The sequence below is a fragment of the Punica granatum genome, chromosome 7, assembly GCF_007655135.1.
Source record: "Punica granatum isolate Tunisia-2019 chromosome 7, ASM765513v2, whole genome shotgun sequence".
In the NCBI taxonomy this organism is placed as follows: Eukaryota; Viridiplantae; Streptophyta; class Magnoliopsida; order Myrtales; family Lythraceae; genus Punica; species Punica granatum.
Genome location: NC_045133.1, coordinates 3004452 through 3027957, shown reverse-complemented (window position 1 = coordinate 3027957; position 23506 = coordinate 3004452). Strand labels below are relative to the sequence as shown.

At 39.4% G+C, this 23506-nt stretch overlaps 3 protein-coding genes across 4 annotated transcripts; 2 read left to right on the top strand and 1 right to left on the bottom strand.

The window, feature by feature from the left end:
- Positions 1-7927: 7927 nt before the first annotated feature.
- On the bottom strand, positions 7928-11273 carry LOC116213149 (lipid phosphate phosphatase 2). 2 transcript variants are annotated; one of them, XM_031547989.1, is made up of 9 exons: positions 11077-11273; positions 10924-10978; positions 9392-9615; positions 9205-9292; positions 8989-9098; positions 8798-8891; positions 8446-8634; positions 8293-8352; positions 7928-8208 (listed from the first exon to the last, which is right to left on the bottom strand). In XM_031547989.1, exons 3-9 carry the CDS (start codon positions 9605-9607, stop codon positions 8045-8047), a joined length of 921 nt encoding a protein of 306 aa, XP_031403849.1. In that variant the 5' UTR covers positions 9608-9615; positions 10924-10978; positions 11077-11273; the 3' UTR covers positions 7928-8044. The 2 variants fall into 2 exon arrangements, with proteins under 2 accessions (XP_031403849.1, XP_031403848.1); XM_031547988.1 differs by having other exon boundaries at positions 11074-11272.
- A 5189-nt stretch (positions 11274-16462) lies between these two features.
- On the top strand, positions 16463-19452 carry LOC116215242. Its single transcript, XM_031550878.1, has 3 exons — positions 16463-17172; positions 17367-17860; positions 18342-19452. The coding sequence occupies exons 1-3, from the start codon at positions 16537-16539 to the stop codon at positions 19207-19209; spliced, it is 1998 nt and encodes a 665-aa protein (XP_031406738.1). The 5' UTR covers positions 16463-16536; the 3' UTR covers positions 19210-19452.
- A 926-nt stretch (positions 19453-20378) lies between these two features.
- Positions 20379-23422, top strand: LOC116213940. The gene is made up of 11 exons (XM_031549094.1): positions 20379-20702; positions 20792-20869; positions 20963-21080; positions 21174-21302; positions 21404-21612; positions 21720-21822; positions 22060-22160; positions 22306-22477; positions 22556-22726; positions 22818-22918; positions 23023-23422. The coding sequence occupies exons 1-11, from the start codon at positions 20436-20438 to the stop codon at positions 23080-23082; spliced, it is 1509 nt and encodes a 502-aa protein (XP_031404954.1). The 5' UTR covers positions 20379-20435; the 3' UTR covers positions 23083-23422.
- The last annotated feature ends 84 nt before the right edge of the window (positions 23423-23506 follow it).

Sequence of the window (23506 nt, the reverse complement as noted above, 5' to 3'; positions counted from 1 at the left end):
CACTTTTGAAAACCGCCGTAATCGGACTTGGATATCTTTTCCCCAACAAAACCACCCAATGAGCTGTGGCCAAATCCAAATGATGATTCAAAGCTCCAAACTCCAATCTAGATCGTTTCCTACTAATAATGTACATATAAACATATCTTGTTTCTATTACAAAAGTAGAAACACATATCGAGGGATGGTGACAATAGAGAAACTTTTAATAATTATGATGGTGATTATTTCTTTACAGTCTATCGCGATAGAAATTTTTATTTATCTACTTATCAATTATGTGTATATTTATCACATTTTTGCCATGTATTTATGTAAATAAGAATGAACCATAAAAGATACTGCTAATCTCAACATAACTTAATTTACACCGGAACGATGGAAACACTGAATATTGCTTAAACAAATGGGAAACAAAAAGGAATCAAATTCACAGCATTGAACAAGCAAACCCGAAAAATGCGACCGGAATTATCTTCCCACCAATGGTTTGGAGCTACTGCATCATGCCCTTTTGCTAGCACCAGGGATGAACCTATGTGGGGTCAATTCAGAAGGGCAGCCGTCTTCCTAAATCATCGGTCTTTTATATATCAAAATGCAGATGCTCTCATAATTTTCTTGGGAATTTCTCATGTTTAGCTCCCTAACTGATTCACTAACAATTTATCTAAATTATTCGTCTCCATCTCGCCTCCTCCTTCTCGAAATCCCGAGTCCGTCCTTGTCTAGTACTAAATGCGGAAGAAATCATGAGAAAGGTGCAGAAGATATTTTCTATGCATGTTTAATCTTTGTTTTTTTTAAAGAAATAATTTTTGCATGGATTCGGTGTGAAAGGTGGAGAGTACAATTTTGGTTAGGGTTGTTAAGGAGTGGCTGAGTGGGTTGTCCTTTGAAAATCGCCCTTTTTGTTTTTGTTATCATACCCGTGAGTGAGTGAGTGAGAGAGAGAGAGAGAGAGAGGCGGTGACAAAATTTGATTGAGAATGAGATCTCTCAGTACAATTAAAAGAGTCGGCAGATCAGTACGCACAAACACCTGAATGAGAAAGAGGAAACGAAAAGGACAACATCTATCAACCTTTCCATTTTCACCTAAACCGAAACCTCTACTAGCGTTTGATTTTCGGTTCGCACTAGCCTCGGCGTCTATTGACCAGTCGTGCGTAGATTTACGTAGCAGTGTGTTCGTCAATCATAATATGTGTAATACAATATTATTCCAATCCGACAAGTAAAATTTAGGGTTTTTAAAGCATATTTCAACGGTTTTTCAGTAAGTCCTGTAAATCATTTATCATGATGACTCGACTCTGACGGATTTTAATAATATTTAAAACTATTCATTTAGTTTTTTTCATGAAGAATTTATTTCACAAGGGATATTATCGGGATTTTCAGACGCAGAATATATATATTTTCAATGGTGCCTGGTTAGAAGTTATGTTCAACTTGCCATAATTAAATATTGCACTAGGGATTGGATGCTTTATCTGGAACATTGGCTCACTTTATTATTTCCTATAAATAGAGGGGGGCTTCAGGGCAAAGTATTTGTAGGTCATCCCAAGAAAACCCAAACCCCCCTTATCTCTCTCTCATTGATCTCTCTCCATAATAATATCTCTCTTGACTGATCTTCCAAATAAAGCAACTTTCCCTTTTATAACCTTATGTATGTGATCCCCAATCAACAGAGAAGAGCAGGGTTAGATAGGGAGATCAGTGTAGGGCTAGCTGTAATGGGAGCAGCAGGCTTTTGTAGGGGACAAGGCACACACACACACACACACACACACAGGATGAATCTGACGGGAGGAGGGAAATGAATGGCTGAGGATTCTGAAGGTTTGGAGTGTTGGGGTTCTGTTGACAGAAGATAGAGAGCACAGATGGGGATTTGCAAACAGTTCTTGGATTAATAAATATTACCCTAAACCTCCCATCCCATTATTCATCATCATCACCACCACCCCATTGTCTCTCTCAGCTGCACATCTTTCCTTTGTGCTCTCTATGCTTCTGTCATCAACCCCCCCTTTCAGTTCTCAGGCTGTCATCCCTCTCTCTCCCTCTCCCTCTCCTCCTCCCTCCTCTCTTTCAGGTTGGTCTCAAAGGTGAGAAGATCTCTCTACACTCTCAAACTTACCGTTAATGGCTTCTTGATTATGGAATCTGTTTGCACAAAGATTGTGTGTTTTTTGCTGATTACAACCATTCCAGAGGTTCTTCGACATTTCAGGGCATCTGGTTAATTTCATGATTGTGATGCTTATATCTTTTTCTTTTTCGTTTATTTTTCCTTCAGTTGAGAGGTTTTTGCGGCTAAAATGAAAGATCAGGCAGCAGCAATTTGTGTTCTTCAGCTTAGTGAAACCGATATTATCAACCGGGGGGCCTAGCCCTTCCAATTGAGACGACGGTGGCACAAAACGGGATACTTCCCGCAATTCTTAAAAAAAAAAAGATAATTAAGTTTGCCGCATAATGTTACGGTTTCTCCCTTTGAATCTCATGATTTTACTTTTCTTTTTATAGATTGGTAGTATAGAAAGGGCAATCATTTCCTGCCTCAAAAGCTGCCCTAAATTGCAATACATGGTTTGTTTTATCCTATTATCTTGGATGTTGATTTCTTTTTTCCGCTAGTATTCTCTGCAATTTCTACAGCTATTTGTGGGTGGGAGGTTTCTTTTTCTTTTTCTTCTTTTATTTTTAGGCCTCTATGTACATATACTAGTACAGTTCTCGTGAAGATTTGCATGTGAATCGCATGACCGTGGAGCATTCTAGGTATTTCATTGTCCTCGTGAAGAACTTAATTTGGGGATGATTAGTATTTTGAAGAGTCTAGGAGAGCTCCGGTAATTTTTGTGCAATATAATTAACGGAATATGCTTACGCCATGGTCAATTTCATCTAAGATGGTTAATTCCGAGCGGTTAGGATAGATACATATGCAGTTGTTGATGAGGGATACGAAGAGATGAAACGAGAGAGCAAAAAAGGGAGATAAAAGAAAATATACCTATATACGAGATAATTTATATGCGGTTGAAAAGTTTCACTTCATCTTGATTACGAAACACGGCATCATCATCAAGTGTGTGATATGGTCATAGTGCATTCAGATAATTGTTTTCATCTAATTTCTCGATTTTCATTTAATCTTGCTATTTTTTACCTCTTGGCTGCAATTCAGGTTTCAAAATAAGAACATTATATATATATATATATATATATATATATACGTATATGTATGTATATTGAGGTTGGATTGATTACTCTAATTAATGGAAAACTTATGATTGGTTGACTCAGGTATGTCGATGAGGTCTTAACATGTGGCAGTTCTGATGATTGTGTTGTTGACAACGATTGTCCAACTGATTGTGGACAGGGTGATAAAGAGCTCAATCTATGGTCTGCTTCTTTATGTGGACCTCCAATCAATCAGATCCCAACAAGTTGATCAGGTATGACTCTGTTGATCTCATTTGGATAAGCTCAAAAAAGAAGGATTACCGACTGTTAATATTTCTAGAACTTTCTACATCTGACCGAGAAAAATGGAGAAAAAAATTATTTTACTTTGATAGAAAATATTGTTTGTAATTATATGATGATACTTGAGTTGTTATAATCTGATGGTGAAGTATCGATGAGGTGCATTTCGACAACTGAGATGTACGAGAAAATAAAATATCATGCTAATAGAGTCAGGATGAGGAATTTTTGCATTCCGTGTGCCTCGGGATTCTATGCTCCTCAATTTGTTGTTCGGTTTCGCTTTTACCATGAGATTGATGAGCATATATTTATGAACCCATAGATCTTTGAACTTGAAGTGTTGGAATAATGAGTGATTACTATCGTTGGGGCGTCCATTTTGCTTATATGTTGTCAATGGAAGTTCTGCATGAGAGGAAAAACAGTCCTGTCGTTGAAGTGTGTATATATGGGTGAAAATTACTATGTAAATCTATAGATATGTGTTACAAAATTAGAGGATTTATCTTATTGTCGCCTTTGTGAATCGTCAAACATAATTCTGCCTTTGAGTATAGAGTTTTTTGAGAAGTTGTGTACGTATCGAGTTTAAATTTTTTTAAAAAATTAATATATTCAATACTCTCAAGAAACACTCAGTTTTTAATTGTTGTTTTTATTTTACTATTTTTCGGCTGAAATGTAGTTATAATTTCTTAATAATTTTAAATTGCAAATTTCTGATCATCATATATATATATATATATATAATAGATTTTGCTTATTACAGTCTGGCTTGTGATGCTATATCTTTTAATTATCATTCAAGAGTCAAGCATCCTGTGCAAATTAATTAAGACGAGATATCCACACATATGGTCGCACCTTGGGTTCGACACATGAGAGGAAAAACAAAAAATATGTCTTTGACAAAATAATTTGTAGCTTGAGCTATTGGAATTCAGCGGGCATTCCGCATCTTTGAAAAAATCTTTGTTGTTTTTAATAGTTGACTAGATGAGGACTGCTACTATAGGTGGTATCATTAATTGTATAGAATCACACGTAATTATTCAAATGATTACTACGAAAATCATGGATTGAAACTAATTGTAACTAGTTAGGTTGCTCGTGCATCTCAGAGACTTGAGGATTAAAATTTATCTAAGGAGTTCCAATCATCTTCCTTTTTTTGGCATATAAGCAGTTTCGTTGATAAACATATTTATATGGGTTAAAAATAGAAAAAAAAAGCTAACAGCTATGATTGACTCTTTTATAAAAGTTAATTGTGAATAATTCGGTTTGTAATTGGTGCAATCTTAAAGAAATATATTTGGTTTTATTTAAATGAGTTGGAACCATTGTTATCAGAACCGGACCGGACCGGCCGGTTCGACCGGTCGGACCGGGAACCGGCACCAAGTCCGGTCCGGTTCGCCTGAAAACCGAAATGGCAGCTTTGAACCGCCGGACCATTGAACCGGCCGGTTTTAAGCAAAATTTCATTAAACCGGCCGGTTCTATGGGTTTTTATGGGTTTCCTATTTAATGTAAAAATTGGTTGGTTGTGTAAGGATTTGAACTCATGACCTCTTGCTTTTCATATTAGCATACTACCAACCAAGCCACCATCACTTTTTTGTTCTTTTAACTCTACTTTTAAGTACTTATTAAAATAAAATATTTATTTTGAAGTAAGAAATATTAAATATAGATACTTTCTTATACTATTGTTATATTTCTTTAAAATCATCATACTTTTATCTTAATTATCATAATTTTTTTAATAATATGAATATTTATTTTATTTTAAATAAACGAGCGGTCCGACCCATCGAACCCCCGGTTGGACCCATAAACCCATGACCCCGTACCCCTTCCGGTTCATCATCCGGTCCGGTTCTGATAACACTGGTTGGAACAAATATATACATGAAAGACGACAAACACAAATATATATTTAATATTGCAAGTTATTTGAATTTAAAGTTCGAGAATATGAGTTGAAATTTATGAATAGCAAAGGCTAAGATGCACTTTTATGCTACATGTTCCGTTCTGTTTTATTCCTTTGTTTTGGTTTGCTTGAGACGAATCCTCGATATGTTTGATCTTGTAATCTTTTCTTCAGAATAGTTGTATAGTCTTTCTGTGTAATGAAAGCACCCTGAATATTATTGTTATATGTGAAATATGACAAGCAACTGGTAGACGATATACGAGTTGTGGTTATTATTTTCACTAACATGTATAGTTACTCATTCAACATATCCTATTGGACAAGCCGTACCCTTGAGCTGGTCAAAAATATCTTATTGCATCAGGGTTTGACCCCAATCTAATTGGGGCCCTATAACATATTTAGAAAATCCCACCATGTAACAGAAAGAAGCAGCATCCAAGAAAACTGTCTTGTTACTGACCTTAACAATAAGGATAATAAAACAGTAAAAATAAAACATGCTACTGTTTCTAAGTAACAACAGGAGGGAAGCCAAGATGTCTCATTTTTCAGTGCTGATATATATGAGACCAACATCACCAGCAAATCGTAGCATCTCCGATATGTCATAAGCGTCTGAAGATCTCCTGGGACGTTTTCTTGTAGTAGACGAAGATCATAAATGATGAGCAAGACGAAGTTCAATATGTATTGATTCACTTGACCGATGTCCTTTTAGATCTATGTATGAATAGTTTTAAAAGAATAAGCTCGCAGCTTGTAGATCATATATACTGCTGCCAGATTTGTGCCATAATTCATCGTGCCTTTCTTCCAGCTGATGTTAAACTTATCGTGAATCTTTTCCACCGATGTCTGAACTCGTGTCGAGCTAAAATTGACACGCTCGAGAAAGGAGTTAAGTAAGGGAAAATTATATATACACTCCCAAATAGTTGAAGAAGACTGGGAAATTGAAGCTGGGAAAGAATTTCCTGGTGAATATCTAGCAAAAAGGGAAAAAAAAGAAAAAAAAAAAGAGGGGTAGAGGTTGCTAATTAAAGTGACTTGCTTGGAGATGTCTTGACTTCCTTTTGTTGCTTTGATAAAGCTGTTTTGTAGTTTCTAGTATTCTACTATCTAGTTGATATCTTAGGAGGTTCATTTATTTTTGTTGTTGATATGTTCGGATGTTCTTTTTAATTTTTCTTGCTATGATATTTTTGTAGTTTCCTTATGTTGGGTTCGAGTCCTGGGATTGTTCTAAGATGTTCATGTAAATCTTGGAGAATTCCATGATACTTGCATTGGAAATGCATATATAGTATATACATGTATTTATTTGTAAATTTTCAAATAATTTACTTGTAGCCAAGTAAATTATATAATAAGCAAGGAAATTACTTGAGATCAAGTGATTTACTTGTATACAAGTAACTTACTTGCATGTATCATACATACATGTTCAATCCTATGTATTGTAGACCAATACCGATAAATCTTTGATTCTTTGTTCGTAGTGGAATGAAATATACTCAATTGTCAAAAAAAAAATGACATGCTTGCATCTTCTTCTGGTTTAATTTTCGTTTTCCGACTGTAACCTCTACTTGGAATATAGCATTATCTAGGGTTTTCTTCAATGTCTGATTAATCAGAACCATCTTTTGTGGTGGAAGATTTCCATTGCATTGAACATAGGAGAGTTCCAATCGACTCCTCAACTTGCTTATGTCAACCATTGATTGGTGTTATAAAAAAAATTTCTTCCATTGATAGGAACAACTATAGGGAAGGGAGATGGGTGAATGGTATTCATTTTCAATAGAAAATTTCAGTAAAATCAAATGGATGAATAAATATGGATGAATTATTCATTTCCTTTCTTTATTATTGGTGAATTTTTTTTTATGAATTGTTGTATTTAAAAATTTACACTGCCCCAAAATGCTAAAATGCTTTCTATACATAGTACTGCATGAAATAAAGAAGAATTGATTTGAATGTTGAAAATTTAGTTCTATAGTCTTTTTTTTTTATCAAAAGTATCACAAAATTATGGCTTTAAATTTTATTAACAGATCCCATACATCGCATGGATCTTTTCAATAGTATATATAATTTCTTGAAATTCTTGACATGTTGCATTATCAAAGCCTCCCTACTGAATTTCTTAGTATCCAAACATGAAGATGCAGTATCAAGCACATCGAGTTGAGTGCTGAGCCGATCAAATTCGAGTTTGTTCAATGCTTTTCTTATTGGCGTTCTCGAGTCCGAGTTTGGCATTCACGTTACAGCTCCAGTTAGCGTGGGATTATCATATGAGATGACTACTATGGCGGTTTGTATCGGCATCTTTGATTGTCTTCTAACCTGGTGGGATTGGGCCCAAACTGATCTGGAGGCGCGATATGAAGAAGGTTAAACCGAAGAAAACATTGTATCGAGGGCCAAAGCTTAGTAAATAACCTACAAAGACCGAACAGGTTAGCCCATCAAGAAGAACAGAGAGTGCTTCAACTCGTATATATCGAATACCGTCTGTATAGTCAAATATATATGTAACTAAAATAAGATAAACTAAGTTTTCGTCTTAAATTAATGTTATCTTCTCCCAGCTTCCATGGCATCGAGAACAGGGACAGTGTCGTTTGGACTCGCTCCTGTAAGTTCCATCCCAGATTCCAATCCCATGTACGAACTTCCCACATCGGAGTGTGACCGACTCCTCTCTTCCAACATCCGAAAGTATGCGTGAGGCGCCCAACCTTCAAAGTTTGAATCCAAAAGGTGCTAGTTAGCGAAGAAACTGAACAGATTCATGAGGAAAAAAACCGAAAGAAACTACTCACCTTTTACATCATGTGGGAATGGGAAGAACTGCAAGTAACAGAAGGTCGAAAGGACTGTGCCTGCAAAGACAAAGGGGAAATGTTTTAGAGGAAAAGAAATGATAACAGTACTACCAATAAAATAGAAAGAAAGGCCAATTTCATAACACAAACCTATAATAGCACCAGTAAATACGTCCTGCCAATGGTGCCAGTAGTCATCAACACGGGAAACCCCGACGAGTATAGCAGCAAGTACGGGAAGAAACACGATGCAGAGCTTCGCCACGTGGCCGCCGTGATTGAATGCCCTGATCTTCCCAGACATATACCATGAGAGGAAAACTAAACCGGCAAAAGACCCTGCATGGAGCCCAAGTGAGATGATTTATTGATATGAAAACTGTCCAAATAGGCATAGTAGGAATTTTAACCAAAGGGCACATTTATGCGAATTGCTGTAACCGATCTTTGCAAATGATTTCAATTATTGGTCAGAGAACCGGAGAAAAGCCAATCTACTTACAGGATGTGTGGCCACTGGGAAAGCTTTTGTAGCCTTCCTTTATAACTGCTTTATCTCCATAGCATAGGACATCATGCGTGACATTATCGAACACCTGCAAATGATGAATAACCCATCAGAAAGCCAAGAAACATGGATTTGTCTATAAAATTGAAATTCTCCAGGAACCGGGTTAATTATGATTTACTCACCGGTTCACCATCAGGAAAACACCTATAAAAGAAGTTCGGTCGTGGTCGCCCGACAGCGACCTTGATTGCATCCGTTATCACAGCAGTCAAGCCAACAGCATAGAGTAATCCTGGGCTTGCAATTGATATTCATCAGTAAGATATGATGACCCGTTAAAATGGAACAGTAGAAATTAATTACAGCCACCGTAATGGAAAACAGTACAGATGGATTACCTAAGGTGGCATGATGCAGATCATAAACATCTCTACGGACAATGTAGTATATGAGGAAGACTAGCATCGGAAAAAGTACTGCATATATCTGTTTCAAGATACGAAGTTCAGATGTTTACTGATAAGAGAAGGGACGGTTACTGATAGAATAGTACAAAAGTGAAAGCTTGAGGTTTTTGATGGGTACCGGTACTGCCCATGCGGGTATAGTGTTGTCCTTCAAGGGGTACTTTATATTTGTCATCATTTCTTCCCCGATAAAGCGGTGGAATGGTTCTATCTTATTCAGGCCAATATATATGAATAGTAGTAGTAAGAAGATGACCCAGTCATGGCAGTGTATTCTCAATACTTTTGCTCCATGAGTCCGCACCGAGTGAGCTCCCAACTGAATCTCGCCCATTCTTCACACTGCACGGCCAAGAAAGAAGAAGTTTGAGTCGCCATATATGAAAGAGTGTCATCTCCAAACTGGGCCATAGAAAAATGATTGCATGCCATTAGAAAGAAATGGGTCTTTTCCAGCATAAAAGGTCTCAACAGAAGAACATTACAGTGTCCTCAATTATGCAATTACCCATCTAAATTAATAGCCCCTTTCCGATATCATAAACCCTTGCAGTTACCACTACTCAAAGAAAATAAGAACATTGATAATGTGATCAGTATCAAAGCCTTATCCTGTCGTAGCTTTTCATGGTAAACTCGGGACACCCTCCATCAGCTGACCTTATATCTCTTATATCAAGGGCACATAATGTGTCAATCCAAGGGAACACGTGAACTCCGACTGCCAAAGTCCCATTTCGATTTTTGAATCATCAAAAGATTCATGAAAACAGCTTATGGTAGCATATCCATATCCTACTTTCAACGACAGATAGCTTGTATCGGAAGGAACCTCCGTTGTCACAGTTCTTTCAAGATGCCATTTGGTTTTATCAACAATGAGGCATTTGTTGTTAATTTATGACAAGAGAAAGCGAGGTGATCTAAAAGAACTGATCTTGAAAAGCCAAAAGTATCTACCGATATTTTACCCCAAAGAAAGAACAATGCACATGGCTGAAGAATCAGTTCTTCGGTCAAAGGAATGGTCCTCAGAGGTTGCTTTCATTGAACATAAAGGTACTTAAGATAACAGAAACCTCAAAGCTAGCTTCTGGGAGAAATCAATTGGATGGCAAAGTCAATTTACCATCAAAAGAGGCGGACGTTCGATGAGAAGGAATGGAAACGGAATGGAATGGAATCATTGTATAAAACAGTTATTTTTCATATAGCAGTTCCACATTCTCCTTCCATTCCATCATACCAAACACGACACAAGGGTCTAGAAGCAGGGCACAAAAAGATGGTGCGGTTAACAAGGAAGAATAGAGTTAAAGCATACAGTCGCATTTCATGTAGCGGTTCTATTCCATTCTTTCTCGCTTCCGCCTCATAATCAAACACGACAAAAGGGCTTACAAACGAACAAGGAAATAAAGTAGTGTAATCATCAACAAGAACAGAAGGAAAAGTAAGAAAAAGTAAAAAACTAACACATTGTAATAAATTCCAGTACGAGGTTTTTGTTTCAGGCAGAATCCCAGAAATCATCAACCCAACAAGAACATGCACATATAAGCCTAACAGTGGCTGCCCATCTATACCGCAAATGCAGAATCAAGAATGGAACAGGGATATCTGAATAAGGAGATGGGATAAAAATTCGACCTTTTTTCCTGCAATCAGAGACCCCCCGGGATTCAGACTCCAACAGAGAGATCCTCTGCATGTTCCAACAGAAACAACAAATTCAATCAGATGGAAAGACAGAGATGGAGAGGCAGAGGTTTCTGCAGAAGAGAAAGAAAAAGACGATACGACGGTTAGATTGAGCGCCAGGCGGACGAATAACTGCGCATTCTGGGCAACTCTCAAATTGGGGTCGGATTCCATGGGAAATGGGATTGTCGGAAGAACAATACAACAGCCATTCTTGATTAGGCCAAGCATTAAAATTTGATCCTAACAAATGCATGAAAGTAACCATTTATCTGTTTTTTCAACCATTTTCAGTTTTTTTTTTTTGGGAAAAAGAAAATCAATCTCAAGAGATGCAATTTCTTTGGGCTGTCGGGTGGTTTTCCGAATTATTTTGCATGTTCCTCAACTAATATTTTCCTCGAATATGCTTTGCATTATGCATGTTAATATTTGTGCATTGTGTATGTTAATATGTTAGAGATTGTTTGTTCACTTCCCAAAAATCGCCAACGGGTAGATAATGAGAAAACCAGGCGTGCCGGAGATCTGTCCCAATAAAATGGAAATCAAAGTGACATTAGCTGGCCCCACCAATACAGAGTTTCGTATTACGGTCTCGAGAGTTCGCGGGACTGAACAACGACTGAGTTTTAAATAGATGAAATAGACGGTTGAATGCGCCTCATATGATCTCGCGCCTCATGGATGTAGCCGCCATGAGTTCTCCACTGTTTCTTCGTGCTATGTTGAATCATGGCTACTAAGACCGTGCAAAGAATGGTTCTCGGCCTTCAATGGTTGAAAAGAAAGAATCTAGGCCGGAACTTAGACTCGACGAAATAGACGGCTTGAAAGCCAAACTTAAGAATGATGCAACCATGAACCTCGGAAGATTCGTAGCGCGTGAATCTTAGCCTCGTAAAGCCGAGAGAAACTACAACTAAGTCCAGAAACCTAAGCTCGGTGGAAGCCTGTTCCTTGCCCGAAAGCTCGAAAAGGGGTAGAAGGATATGTGCCGAATGATGGACGGTGGCAAGAAATTAAAGGTGTATAGTATTGAAATGCTAAAAAGAAAAAGGTCGATATTGAAATTGCAATAATGTAAGTGCGATAAAAGTGTAGTGCTAGAAAGAAAAGAAAGAAAAAGTGTAGTTGATAGTTATACCGAATGGGGTTACAATGAATTTCAAATCAAAATCAGATACACTTATAATATACAATATCGAGATATTATTCAAAGAGGAAATCGACTCCTAGACCACCTAAAAATCTCTAGGACAAAATATTTTAGAAACATCAGACAATGTATCCGACTTGTTCCATGCCTAAAATAAAAAGATACCCGTGATATCACATCCTTGCTCCATAAGAAAGCTTGATTGTTATATCTATAATTTCCAAACAAGCATGCAGCCATTTATTCACCACCGCCATTGAACATAGCCTCGCATCCATGCGGTGGGTTAAATCTTCCTCCATAGGCGTAGCTCCATTAACTAATCTTCTTGACTCCAAATAAATATTGTCCATATGTAATTAAACACGGGCCTCCTTAACCTCAAACAGAACCGGGCTCGAAGAAATAAAACCCCAAATTAACCGAAATTAATCGGTCACATGTCTCGACTCCAATTCTCGCAATATGAGGAAAATGAGTATAAACAGACATATATGTTTTATTTTGTGTTGAATGAAAAAGTTTGATTTCTATACAGTTGCCAGTGAGTTCTCGACATAATTAGAGGGATGGAAATGGATCAAGTTGCGAAAATGGGAAAGGACATTTCAAGATAGCCCGATCATCGAACTGTGCAGTGTTTATAAGCTCGTTCTTCTTCGGAAACTCGAGTAAAATTATGTAGAATTGTTACAAGGGCAGACAAAGAAAACCATACTCGATTCATATACCATTTCGAACCACATTGCAGCGGGATCCAGTGTTTTTTGCTACTCGAGGTTGGATGATTGTCCGATCGCTGTGTGGGTACATTTGTGAATATGATCTCACGAGGCTATATCTAGCTTGCCTCATCGGAGGCCCTTCTTAGTTGTTAATTAAGTAATACTAGGTCGGACTTGAGCCTTATTGATCGATCAAGGCCTTTCTCGGGCTTATTCCAAGCCTATGCCTTGGCCATGTCGAATCTGGGATCCGGTCCCTTGGATGCTTCACACACAAATATGAGATGAATGGTATTTCTTTCTAGGATATATACCGAATTTCCTTTGCGACACAACCCGTGTATCGAAGTAGCATCAAAAATTAAAATTTAAAAGAGCATAGATGCACATGCACTGGGCCGATGAGACCTTTCTGTGTACTACATCTTCTATGCCTAATAACACAGCCTTTGTCGACATGAGGTCGATCAATTGTCCATTTGTATCCTTTCTTCAACGAAAAGAAAATAAAAGAGGGGGAAGAGATTTTTCCGAGCTTTTTATATATCATAATCACAGTCTTATCGAAAAAAATGATTGAAAAATTAAAAAGAGATCTCATTCATATTCGATCGATAAGAATGTATAAATTAGTGAAATGACAATAATCGATTTAATAAAATCTGTCATCAGGGTGTCAACCACATTCCATCCTCCTACATTGGCTCCCTAGTGTTCCGTAAATCTCAGGCACCCCACCTCGTATTAAATAACCATATAAATATTTTTTATTATTATTTTCATGATAATTTGACAAAAGATTTTTGTGAAAATCATAAAAGTTATAATGGCAAAAATTCCTTCTAAAGAGGGACTTAGTAGCAATGCTCCCTCTTATGTTTGATTCTTAATAAATATCTTTTTTTTTCGGTGCTGGAATCGGAAGCTCAATTAGGCCCCGACTAATTCGGTTGAACCGAATCGGTCCACTAAGGAATAAAGCTCTCCCAACGTAAATTTTTTTCATTCACAAGACTTGAACTCTAGGTTTTATTTAAAGGAAACAAGCGCATAACCGCTTGAATTAATTCACGATGGTTAACAAATATCTTCTTAACTTTTGCTAATGTTCGTTATATTTGGTAATCAGTCTGCACAATTTACGTTTTCAGGACTCATCATGATCATGACTTATATCATTATTATCACCAGCTGGAAGAGGCATCCACGCGTACCGAGTGTGTTTTATTGTTGTGAAAATGAAAAATACAGGAGTAAAAAACAGAGGTGAAAAAAAATCGTCATATATATGATAATAAATTTTTTTTGAAAAAAATAACTAAAATGATCATCCTCTCCTTTGCTTTTATATAATAATATAATTATTATAAATATTAAAATCTAGAAAAAAAAAAGGAAAATATTCCGAATCACTGCTTTGAATGTTCTTGTCGAGACCAAAGAATGTCCCTCAAATACGGCGAACCTTCTCTGACTTGAAGAACCTAAAAGGCCCTATCCATAAGGCTATTTTGGCCTCCATTGGCTTCCTCGGCCTTAACCAAAGTCGCAAAACTTTCACCGGAGATACAAGTGGTTAAATTTATGTCTAATTCAAAAATTTAAATTGATAGGTGATGGTACTCTCTATTTTTATATTTCAAAATTTTCTTTTTGTTTTATTGATACGGGACAATTAATCCTCGACTCCGCCCGAGCGTGGTAATGGTGGTCATTTACACTCGTCATCACGTATCACGTACTCTTAAACACCTACCATCGACAACTGACCACTAACTACATTTCATGTTCCTGGCTAGGCTAACATGAGGCGCACTTACATTGGGTCAAACATATCGTGATCTCACATGGATCGTTAACTCGTTTTGATACCCGGTAAAATTTCTTTTTAAAGAGTTGAGCCAATCTCTAAACCAAAAAAAACTTGAGTTAATACATGATGGTGTTGTCTCTTCTAATATTTTCAAACTTTTTTTTCTTTTTTCCAATGTGGAACAACCAATTCTCAATAAAAGGCCATGCATCGCAAGATCTGTTGGCTTCAAGCACAACATCTGAGGGATGACATGACAAAAACTGAAAATGTAACGATAGATAGGTTTCATTCATTGGTTCAAACAATATTTTTGAAAATATTTTGATGTTTGGCTCATCTTATATCGATCATAACCAATCGCAATCACTTAGAATTAAAACACTTGAAAAATATAGAAAAACTAGGAACTTATAGGAGAAGTGATTGAAAGAATACAACATTAGGTATGATATGGCACCTGGCTTAAAGTTGAGGGGTATTTTTTATTTTATTTTTTACAATGAATCAACCCCTTGAAAAATTCAAAATGGTACATTACTTTTTTTTCCCAATATAATTTTCTAAGATTTTTGGGATAAGCAAAGTGAAGGATGAACGTTGCGTGAAGGGGCAGCGTTATGATAACGCACATGCACCCATAAGCTCTTTCATGTGATGGCGAGAAGGATGGGAGTCGAATCCCAGGAAAGTACATTTCAAAATGCATCGTACTTGCATTTGGGCCCGCGTTATTCGGCAGAACTTATATCTGACCTTACTTAGATACGATAAATCTAATCTCCGATTCGATCCAATAAACTCAAAAGTAGAATAATTTAACAAAAATTCGATGCATCGTATTCTCTAACATTATAGAGAATGCATTGTTTTTGTAAATAGTAATATAATATATGATTTTCGATGATTTCACAAAATTAATGGTTTGATCTCACTCATTCAAATTCATTGGAAGCTCTATAGTAAAACAGTCGTGCATATTCGATATGTAACAGTGCAAAATGTGAAAGATTGTTACGTTAAACTCCACTGTCTTCCGGATGGCCATCTTGGGATTATGATTTTTTTTTTGTTAACTTCAACTTTAATGAAAGCGAGCGAAGAACAACACGAACGAAAAGTTCATCAGTCTAACAATATCTGTGACATGATGCAATCAATTTTTTTACCAAAAGTGTATGTAAAGTTATCTCAAATTTCATATAATTTACTAACAACGTAAGTAAAGATTTTTAAAGATAACTAATATGGATTGATTTAAACGGTTCGACGTTTATTCCCTTTAAATAAGGTCACGGGTTTGAATATTGTGAATAAAAAAAGTCACGCTGTGAGAGTTTTACCTTCTTAGTGGACCAATCCGGCTCAACTGGATTAGTCGAGGGCCCATTGAATTTTTAAATACCAGAGTGACGACTGATTTTTTTTTAAAGATACGTATACTTTATTAACAATCTAATTTAATAATTTTTTAAACTAATTTTATATATGTTATAGTTTACTTAAAATATGTGTAGTTTATTTAATATTAAATTTCTTTACTATAATTTAAAGTAATATACTTACATACATGGTCCGATTGTTGGTTCCGAGTTTTAATATACGAGATAATATCTTAATTATGGAAATCAGAGCCTCACCAGATGTTCTTTTTGACAGTTCATCATCGGTGAATCAAATCCACCAATTTGCCAGGTAATATGCCAACTTTTTTTTAAAATCAATTAATGAAAACTAAACTACATATTTTATGTTGTTAAAAAATCAAAATTATATAATAATTAACTTCGTGTCGACTTCCATTAGCCCCACACAGTCAACTGTCACTTTCCCTTTAGTCCCCACCTCTCACACTGCGCCACCAAATGGATCCTCCGCCGCCGCCGGTCACGCCGCTTCCCGCCGTCAATGCCGCTGCAACGGAGTCCCTCGACGACGACTCCCCCCGCTCACGCGCCGCCGTGGACGGCCTCGCCGAGGAGCCCCTGCCCCCGAAGCTCCGCCTCATGTGCAGCTACGGCGGCCACATCATCCCCCGCCCCCACGACAAATCCCTCTGCTACGTCGGCGGCGAGACCCGCATGGTGGTCGTCGACCGCAACTCCTCCCTCGCCGACCTCTCCGTGCGGCTTTCCCAGTCCCTCCTCAACGGCCGCCCCTTCACCCTCAAGTACCAACTCCCCAACGAGGACCTGGACTCCCTCATCACCGTCTCCACCGACGAGGACCTCGACAACATGATCGACGAGTACGACCGCACCGCCTCCGTCTCCCATTTCAGGCCCTCGCGCCTCCGTGTGTTCCTCTTCTTCAAGGCTCCGGAGACGGCCATGACGATGGGGGCCTTGCTCGAGGATGCCAAGTCCGAGACTTGGTTCGTCGACGCGCTCAATAATGCCATGGCCCTCCCCCGGGGGTTCTCCGACTCCGCCACCATGGGCGGCTTGATGAACCTGGACAGAGTGGTGAACAGCGGTTCTTCCACCGATTTGGAAGCTCAGGTCCTAAGAGTTCATTTACATAATGATATGATCCGCATTCTTATGAAAGTCGCCATGTTCGATTTGTTCTCTTCGGTAGTTTCATTTCGTGCATCGAACATAAATATCTAGTTTTGACGGTTTCGATCAATGGTTGATTACCAAGAACTCTAGAGTAATATCCAAAATTTGTCGATTCTGATATGCGTTGGCAGGCGAAGCCGGTTCACGAGGTGCATTCTATGCCTGGCTCCCCTATGGTCGAGAATAACTCCTCATATGGGTCATCCTCCTCCTCGCCCTCGATGTCCAACCTGCCCCCGATAAGTGTGCGTGTTGCTGATCAAGATACTGGGGCCAGGCCCCAGGATCAGAGGGTTGGGATCGAGGAACAGTTTGTGCAGAGTAGCATTGCCCCGCCTCCGAATATGAGCGATGGGTTCGGTCTCTTGTCGGGCCCTCCCCCGACAATTCCCTCGGGTGTTGTCCCTGGGAATTCAAATGTGGCATCAGCAGCAATGGGTGTTAATCAAACAGCCGCTTCTGGGGAAAATGTGAACCGGGGAATGTCCGATGACGAGAGATCGGATCAAGGGGTCCCACTCACCTTTCGGAAGCCACCACTGCCTCTGCAGCCCGTGCAGATGCATCCGGTTCAACAGAAGGCTGCTGGCCTTTATAATTTGCCCTCCCCTGATTCCGTCGCGAGGTAACCCCAAAACCTTGCCTTTCCCTTTATGATCACACAAAGGGCTAGAAACTTATTAGAGCCGAGTCGACATATAAAGCTTGTTTGATGTGCATGGTGGTCTCATTGAATTTTACGTTCCCTTGACCAAAATGTGGTTTGAGAGATGGATATATATAGATGAGATTTTTAATGCCATCCTTGTGGGCGCTTGAGCTCAGTTTCTGCTGCATTGATTACATTTAGATAGATCCTAGAGATTGTATACAATGGACACATATGAAAAAGTTTCTTGATAGATCATGTCTTGATTTGGATGAACTATGTATTTGACTATACATATGAGAAATGGTCCTGTTTGAAACTCCTTGTGAGGTCAGTCATGATCTGATTATAGGCATACTTGACAGTGTCATGGGTTTGATCCTTTGTTTGTTTGAGCTATAATTTCAAGTGCTTATGTCAGGTCTTTATGATCGTTTTGGATGATTTGATCTTTCAGCGATAGTAGCATAGCATCTGCGAGCTCCCTCTCGAGACCCGTCATTTTGGAAGACCAAACTCACGCCCACAGCAAGGACCAGAGGGGCCAGGCAAGCCCAACCTTAAAAGAAGGTGTCTTGGACCCAACCTTAAATCTCCAAATCCCGCAGCTTCAAGAGCCTGCCTACATGATTCCCCCGCAAACTGATCAACCGCAACAGCAGCAACAGCAGCAGTTCGTGCAAATGAGCACACACTACATCCCCCATCATGCTACTAACCCAGTCCTCATCCCCCCTTACTATCACCCGATCTATGCCACACAATCTCAACAGCAGCTTCATCACCACCCGATCAATCAGCAGCAGCAACCAGTTTATGTATTCCCTTTTCCGCAAGCTCAGCCTTATAACATGTCCGTGCAGCCCAATGTAGCTGATAACAGCTCGGCTCTTGCCTCAAGTCGCCCTCCCCCATCTCCGAGTCCCACCATAATTCATTCTTCAGGATACAAAGATACAAACACAGGCCCACCACAAATATACTCTACAAAATCTGCAACCCAAATGAAGCCCGAAATGTACAGCTCTTACATCACTTCATCTCCTCCACCTCTGATCCCCATCCAGTCAAATCAGTACCAGCAGCAGCACCTCGGGATCTCTACCCAACCTCAGCCTGCTGCCATGGCTTCATCCATGGCTTCGAACTATGCGTTCGATTACTCTCATGCTGCTCATGATCAGGCTTATTACACTCAGCACCATGTACCTCCGCAGTACCAGACCATGACTGCAGCAGCAGCAGTGGCGCTCTCTGATGCTTCGAAGCAGCTCCCTGTCGACATTTCAAAGCAGCAGATGATGACCACACAGCAGCCAATCTAAGGTAACGAACTTAGATACTGTTGTAAGTAAAAGAAAACGAGAAATAGTATGCTCCTGTGATATGTAATAACATATAGTTCGAATTGTGTTGGGAAACGGGGACTTGCTTTCTGGATACTGAATATGGAATGGACTGGAGGTGTTGCTATATGGCTTATATGGTGGAAATTGTGTTAGCTTAATGAGAACTTTTGTACACTCCATGAATGCATTCTCATTGAATAAATACTGGACTTTTCGCTAGAATTGTTTCATTATTGCTGGTTTATTGTGAAAAAATGACCGTAGCCAACGACAGAAGAAAAATCGGATAATTCCATAGCATCCTTATCTTCAAACCCGATAAGTCGTTTATCTTCGACAATGTGTGTAAAAAATCCATCAGAAGATCATGCCCCAATGTGACCTCTGCATTTCACGGGTGCCGAAAATTTGTTCATAAAAATCTGTTGAACGTAATAGCTCACAACACAAAAAATATCGTGATTGTTAATGGTGATTAGAGCATGGGCGTGGACCCCATTGAGAGGTAAGGTGGTCCATTTTCCAATCTTGCCAAGGATGGTAGTTTGTCTTGGTCCCCTGCATTAGCAAACAACTTAAATTTTATGGCACACGCATAATGTGTGATCCTTAAGGCAATATCTGATACGCAAGCAAACACGCGTGAAACCGTCGAGGAGTTTCCGAACGCGCGAGAAGTTCCCGCATTCGGTCCGTAAGTCATATGTCGTTCTGCAATCAAATCAAAGTACTTGAATTGAAACTCTCCAATTAATTCTTTATCATTATCAGATTATATGCTCAATGCACGAAAATGTTATTTTAGAATCAGCAAGAACCTCACAAAAATTGAACAGAAAAAGGGGGTAGAAAAAATGAAAATAATTTGATGGGATATTTGAGTACCGTTCCCTCTCCGACAGATTATGGTCTGTGTTTTATACTCTACAAAAGTTGATTCGATGGCTACAGATTCTAAGTACGTGTTCAAATGGGACATGTGAATGCAATGTACACATTATATGTCAGGAGCAATAAATTTATTAACCAAACCTTTTGTCTTTATTTATTTATTTATTTTATTTTTTAAAAATAAATAAATAAATAAATAAAGATAGAGTTATTATTCCCCCCCCCCCCCCCCCCCCCCCCCCCCCCCCCCCCCATATAGCAGCAAAGGGAGTGCACCGTTGGACGTTGAAACTTGAACGGTACGGGAAAAAATGAAACCGTCGATTATTCGTACGGATTTCCGCCTTCCATTTCCGACGGGTCGCTCCGATCACAGCGGCTTGATACGATCCGACGCCGGACCGCCGTCCGTGTCCGTCCGTGGAGGAGCCACGTCCCCTGCACCGCCGCCTCCGAAGCTGAGGGCGGTGAAGACCGCCGAGAAGCCACCGATATGCACCGCCGACGAGATTCACTACGTCCCCGTGTCCAACTCCGATTGGAAGCTTGCTCTCTGGCGCTACACTCCTCCTCCCGATGTAAGCGATATCCGCATCTCAATCCGCCGGAATTTCACATTTTGATTGGTTCGTGATTTTTCCGATTGACTTTTCTGTTCTTTGTGGAGGCGCCTCGGAGGAATCGCCCCCTGTTGCTGCTATCAGGCGTTGGGACCAATGCCGTCGGATACGATCTCGATCCCGAGGTTTGTTTGTTCTCGAGACCTTCGTGCAAAGTTCGATCTTTTAACTTCGAGTAATCGGCGTAAGATTAAAAGATTCATGAATGCCTGTTCCAGTCCTCGTTCGCGCGGCACATGTCTGGCCAAGGATTCGATACTTGGGTTGTTGAGTTTCGAGGCGCAGGGTTGAGTGCGGAAAGAGTGTATTCCGAGGAAGCTGTCCGAGCTCTTAGCGGTACGTCTAATGGGTGACTCGTACATGGACATGAAAAGGGTCGGTTTTTGTTGGCAGGAAGTCAGATGGTCACGAGCTTTCATTTATTTGCAGAATCGGGAACCTCTTCGTCTGGAGAGAATGGGGCAAAGGCACTATACCAAGATAAGCGGCAGTGTCCACCACAGTTGACGGAATTTCGGGCGAACTTCTTCGAGCAATTTAAGAGCTTCATTGGAGGAGGTCAGTGGAGGATCTTCTGCCCGCCCTTTTCTTGGTGATGCTCCTCTAGGAGTGAATTAATATTAAAAAATGACTTCGGACTATTTTCTGGCTAAGTGCAGGCCAATATTCAAGCCTAGTCAGTTTGCTCAGGGGATTGAGTAAAAGAATTTTGAATCTAATGGAACGTCAGAGCTCTGTCCCTCCACCGTTTATTGACTTACAAGAACGTATTTCGAGCAGTTTGGAAGATTTCGAGAAGCAACTTGATGTCATTGTGAAGTATGATTGGGACTTTGATCATTACTTAGAAGAAGACGTGCCGGCCGTGGTGAGGTGACATCCTTTCATTTAATAAAACCCTGCCTGAGGCTCTTATCTGCAATTGATTTTGTCACTTGTCATGATATGTGTCTTGGTAAATGAACATTATCATAGATGGAATACGTGAGGACTCATTGCAAATCAAAGGACCATAAATTGCTGGCAGTTGGTCACTCTATGGGCGGTATCTTGCTGTATGCTATGCTGTCACGATGTGGTAACATTGCCTACAAATTTGACATCTTTGTTCTTACATTTTGATGACCGTTTTAGTTTCACTGTGAAGGAATACACGTCTCCTCTTTACATTTTGCAACGCCAATATCATATGTAGTAGTAAAATATCATTGCAGTTTCTTTCAGTGCAATTTAATTGCGAACCTTATCGATATGTGGACCTTGCTGGACATACCTTCTTTATGTTCATGGTTATGCTGAGTCTTTTTGTTGTTAGCTTCCGAGGGAAAAGATACGGGTTTGGCATCAGTTGCTACTCTGGGTTCATCACTAGATTACACGTCTTCAAGATCATCTCTCAAAACGCTGTTACCACTGGCAAGTGATACAAATGCCTCTTTCAGTAACTAATGGCTGCATATTTACATATGAATATGCATTCACATGCATCTTTCTTTATTTACCTGTGCATGATTTTAAGCTGATATAAGTGGAATTGATATGGTCTCACCATTTTTTGCAGGCAGATCCAGCGCAGGCTCTAAACGTTCCCGTCATTCCAATCGGAGCATTGATTGCTGCTGCCCATCCATTCGTTTCTCGCCCTCCTTACTTTCTTTCCTGTTTGAACGCCCAAATTACTGCTCAGGACATGATTCCTGAATTGCTCGAAAAACTTGTAATGAAGAATTTCGGTAGGTTCATGCCCAATATCGAACCCTAAAGATTTCCCAGAAACACTTACTATAGCAAACCTAATTATACTGCTGCAGGCACAGTTCCTGCTAAACTTCTGCTGCAGCTTACGTCTGCCTTCAGAGAGGGAGGTCTATGTGACAGGAGCGGGACATTCTTTTACAAGGACTACATAGGAAAGACTAACGTCCCTGTCTTAGCCGTTGCTGGAGATCAAGATCTTATATGTCCTCCAGAAGCTGTATATGGTATATTACTGACTTGCAAATTCCTTCAGTAACACCGACTATATTCCGTTGGTCTAACTCTATATTGACAATCTTGTGCATGTGAGGACAGAAACAGCAAAGCTAATTCCCGAGCATTTGCTTACATTCAAAGTGTTTGGAGAACCTGGGGGTCCACATTATGCTCACTACGATTTAGTCGGAGGACTAATGGTATGTGCAAAAGAGTAACCCCTCATCTTCTCGCTAACACCTTCCATCTTTTCTTCTGTCAATGCCATAGAGTTTTGAGAGCTCTCTGTCTGTTCTGGGCACAGGCGGCAGATCAAGTGTATCCTTGCATCATTGATTTCCTTTGTCGGCACGACATGGTCTAGACCTTGTGATATTCTTTCAACCACAACTTACACAGTTCTTTGGTGTCTAGACCTTGTGATATTCTTTCAACCACGACTTACACAGTTCTTTCCCTACTCGAGATCGGAATCTTGAAGGCTCAGCTGAAGCATTCTCAGTGGCACCTAGTCGCAGATGATGCAGGATTATTAGAGATTTTAGCTGCTGCTAGTGTACTTACGTTGTCCAATTTGTGGCTGTCTTGTAAATGACAAAAACGTCTTCTAATCTCCGTATGAAACATGTGAATCTGAGATTTCCTGTAACATTTCCTTTCTCTAATCAAATTACTCAAAAACATTTAAATGTAGTGCCCATCAAGATACATGACTAATGCTGATGGCAATTGTGAATTGGAAAAGATCGAATGATTCGAATCTGTATAGCACAATGTTGTGATTTAAG

What these genes read in the sequence shown, in the direction of transcription:
- LOC116213149 (XM_031547989.1), bottom strand. Translation starts at nt 9,607, where the DNA reads ATGGGCGAGATTCAGTTGGGAGCTCACTCGGTGCGGACTCATGGAGCA. An exon ending in GTTTTCCTGATGGTGAACCG is followed by an intron (nt 8,892 to 8,988) that starts GTGAGTAAATCA and finishes CATCATTTGCAG; the next exon opens with GTGTTCGATAATGTCACGCA. An exon ending in ATTTACTGGTGCTATTATAG is followed by an intron (nt 8,353 to 8,445) that starts GTTTGTGTTATG and finishes TTGTCTTTGCAG; the next exon opens with GCACAGTCCTTTCGACCTTC.
- LOC116215242 (XM_031550878.1), top strand. Translation starts at nt 16,537, where the DNA reads ATGGATCCTCCGCCGCCGCCGGTCACGCCGCTTCCCGCCGTCAATGCC. An exon ending in CCACCGATTTGGAAGCTCAG is followed by an intron (nt 17,173 to 17,366) that starts GTCCTAAGAGTT and finishes ATGCGTTGGCAG; the next exon opens with GCGAAGCCGGTTCACGAGGT. An exon ending in TCCCCTGATTCCGTCGCGAG is followed by an intron (nt 17,861 to 18,341) that starts GTAACCCCAAAA and finishes TTGATCTTTCAG; the next exon opens with CGATAGTAGCATAGCATCTG.
- LOC116213940 (XM_031549094.1), top strand. Translation starts at nt 20,436, where the DNA reads ATGAAACCGTCGATTATTCGTACGGATTTCCGCCTTCCATTTCCGACG. An exon ending in TAAGAGCTTCATTGGAGGAG is followed by an intron (nt 21,303 to 21,403) that starts GTCAGTGGAGGA and finishes GGCTAAGTGCAG; the next exon opens with GCCAATATTCAAGCCTAGTC. An exon ending in TCAAAACGCTGTTACCACTG is followed by an intron (nt 22,161 to 22,305) that starts GCAAGTGATACA and finishes CATTTTTTGCAG; the next exon opens with GCAGATCCAGCGCAGGCTCT.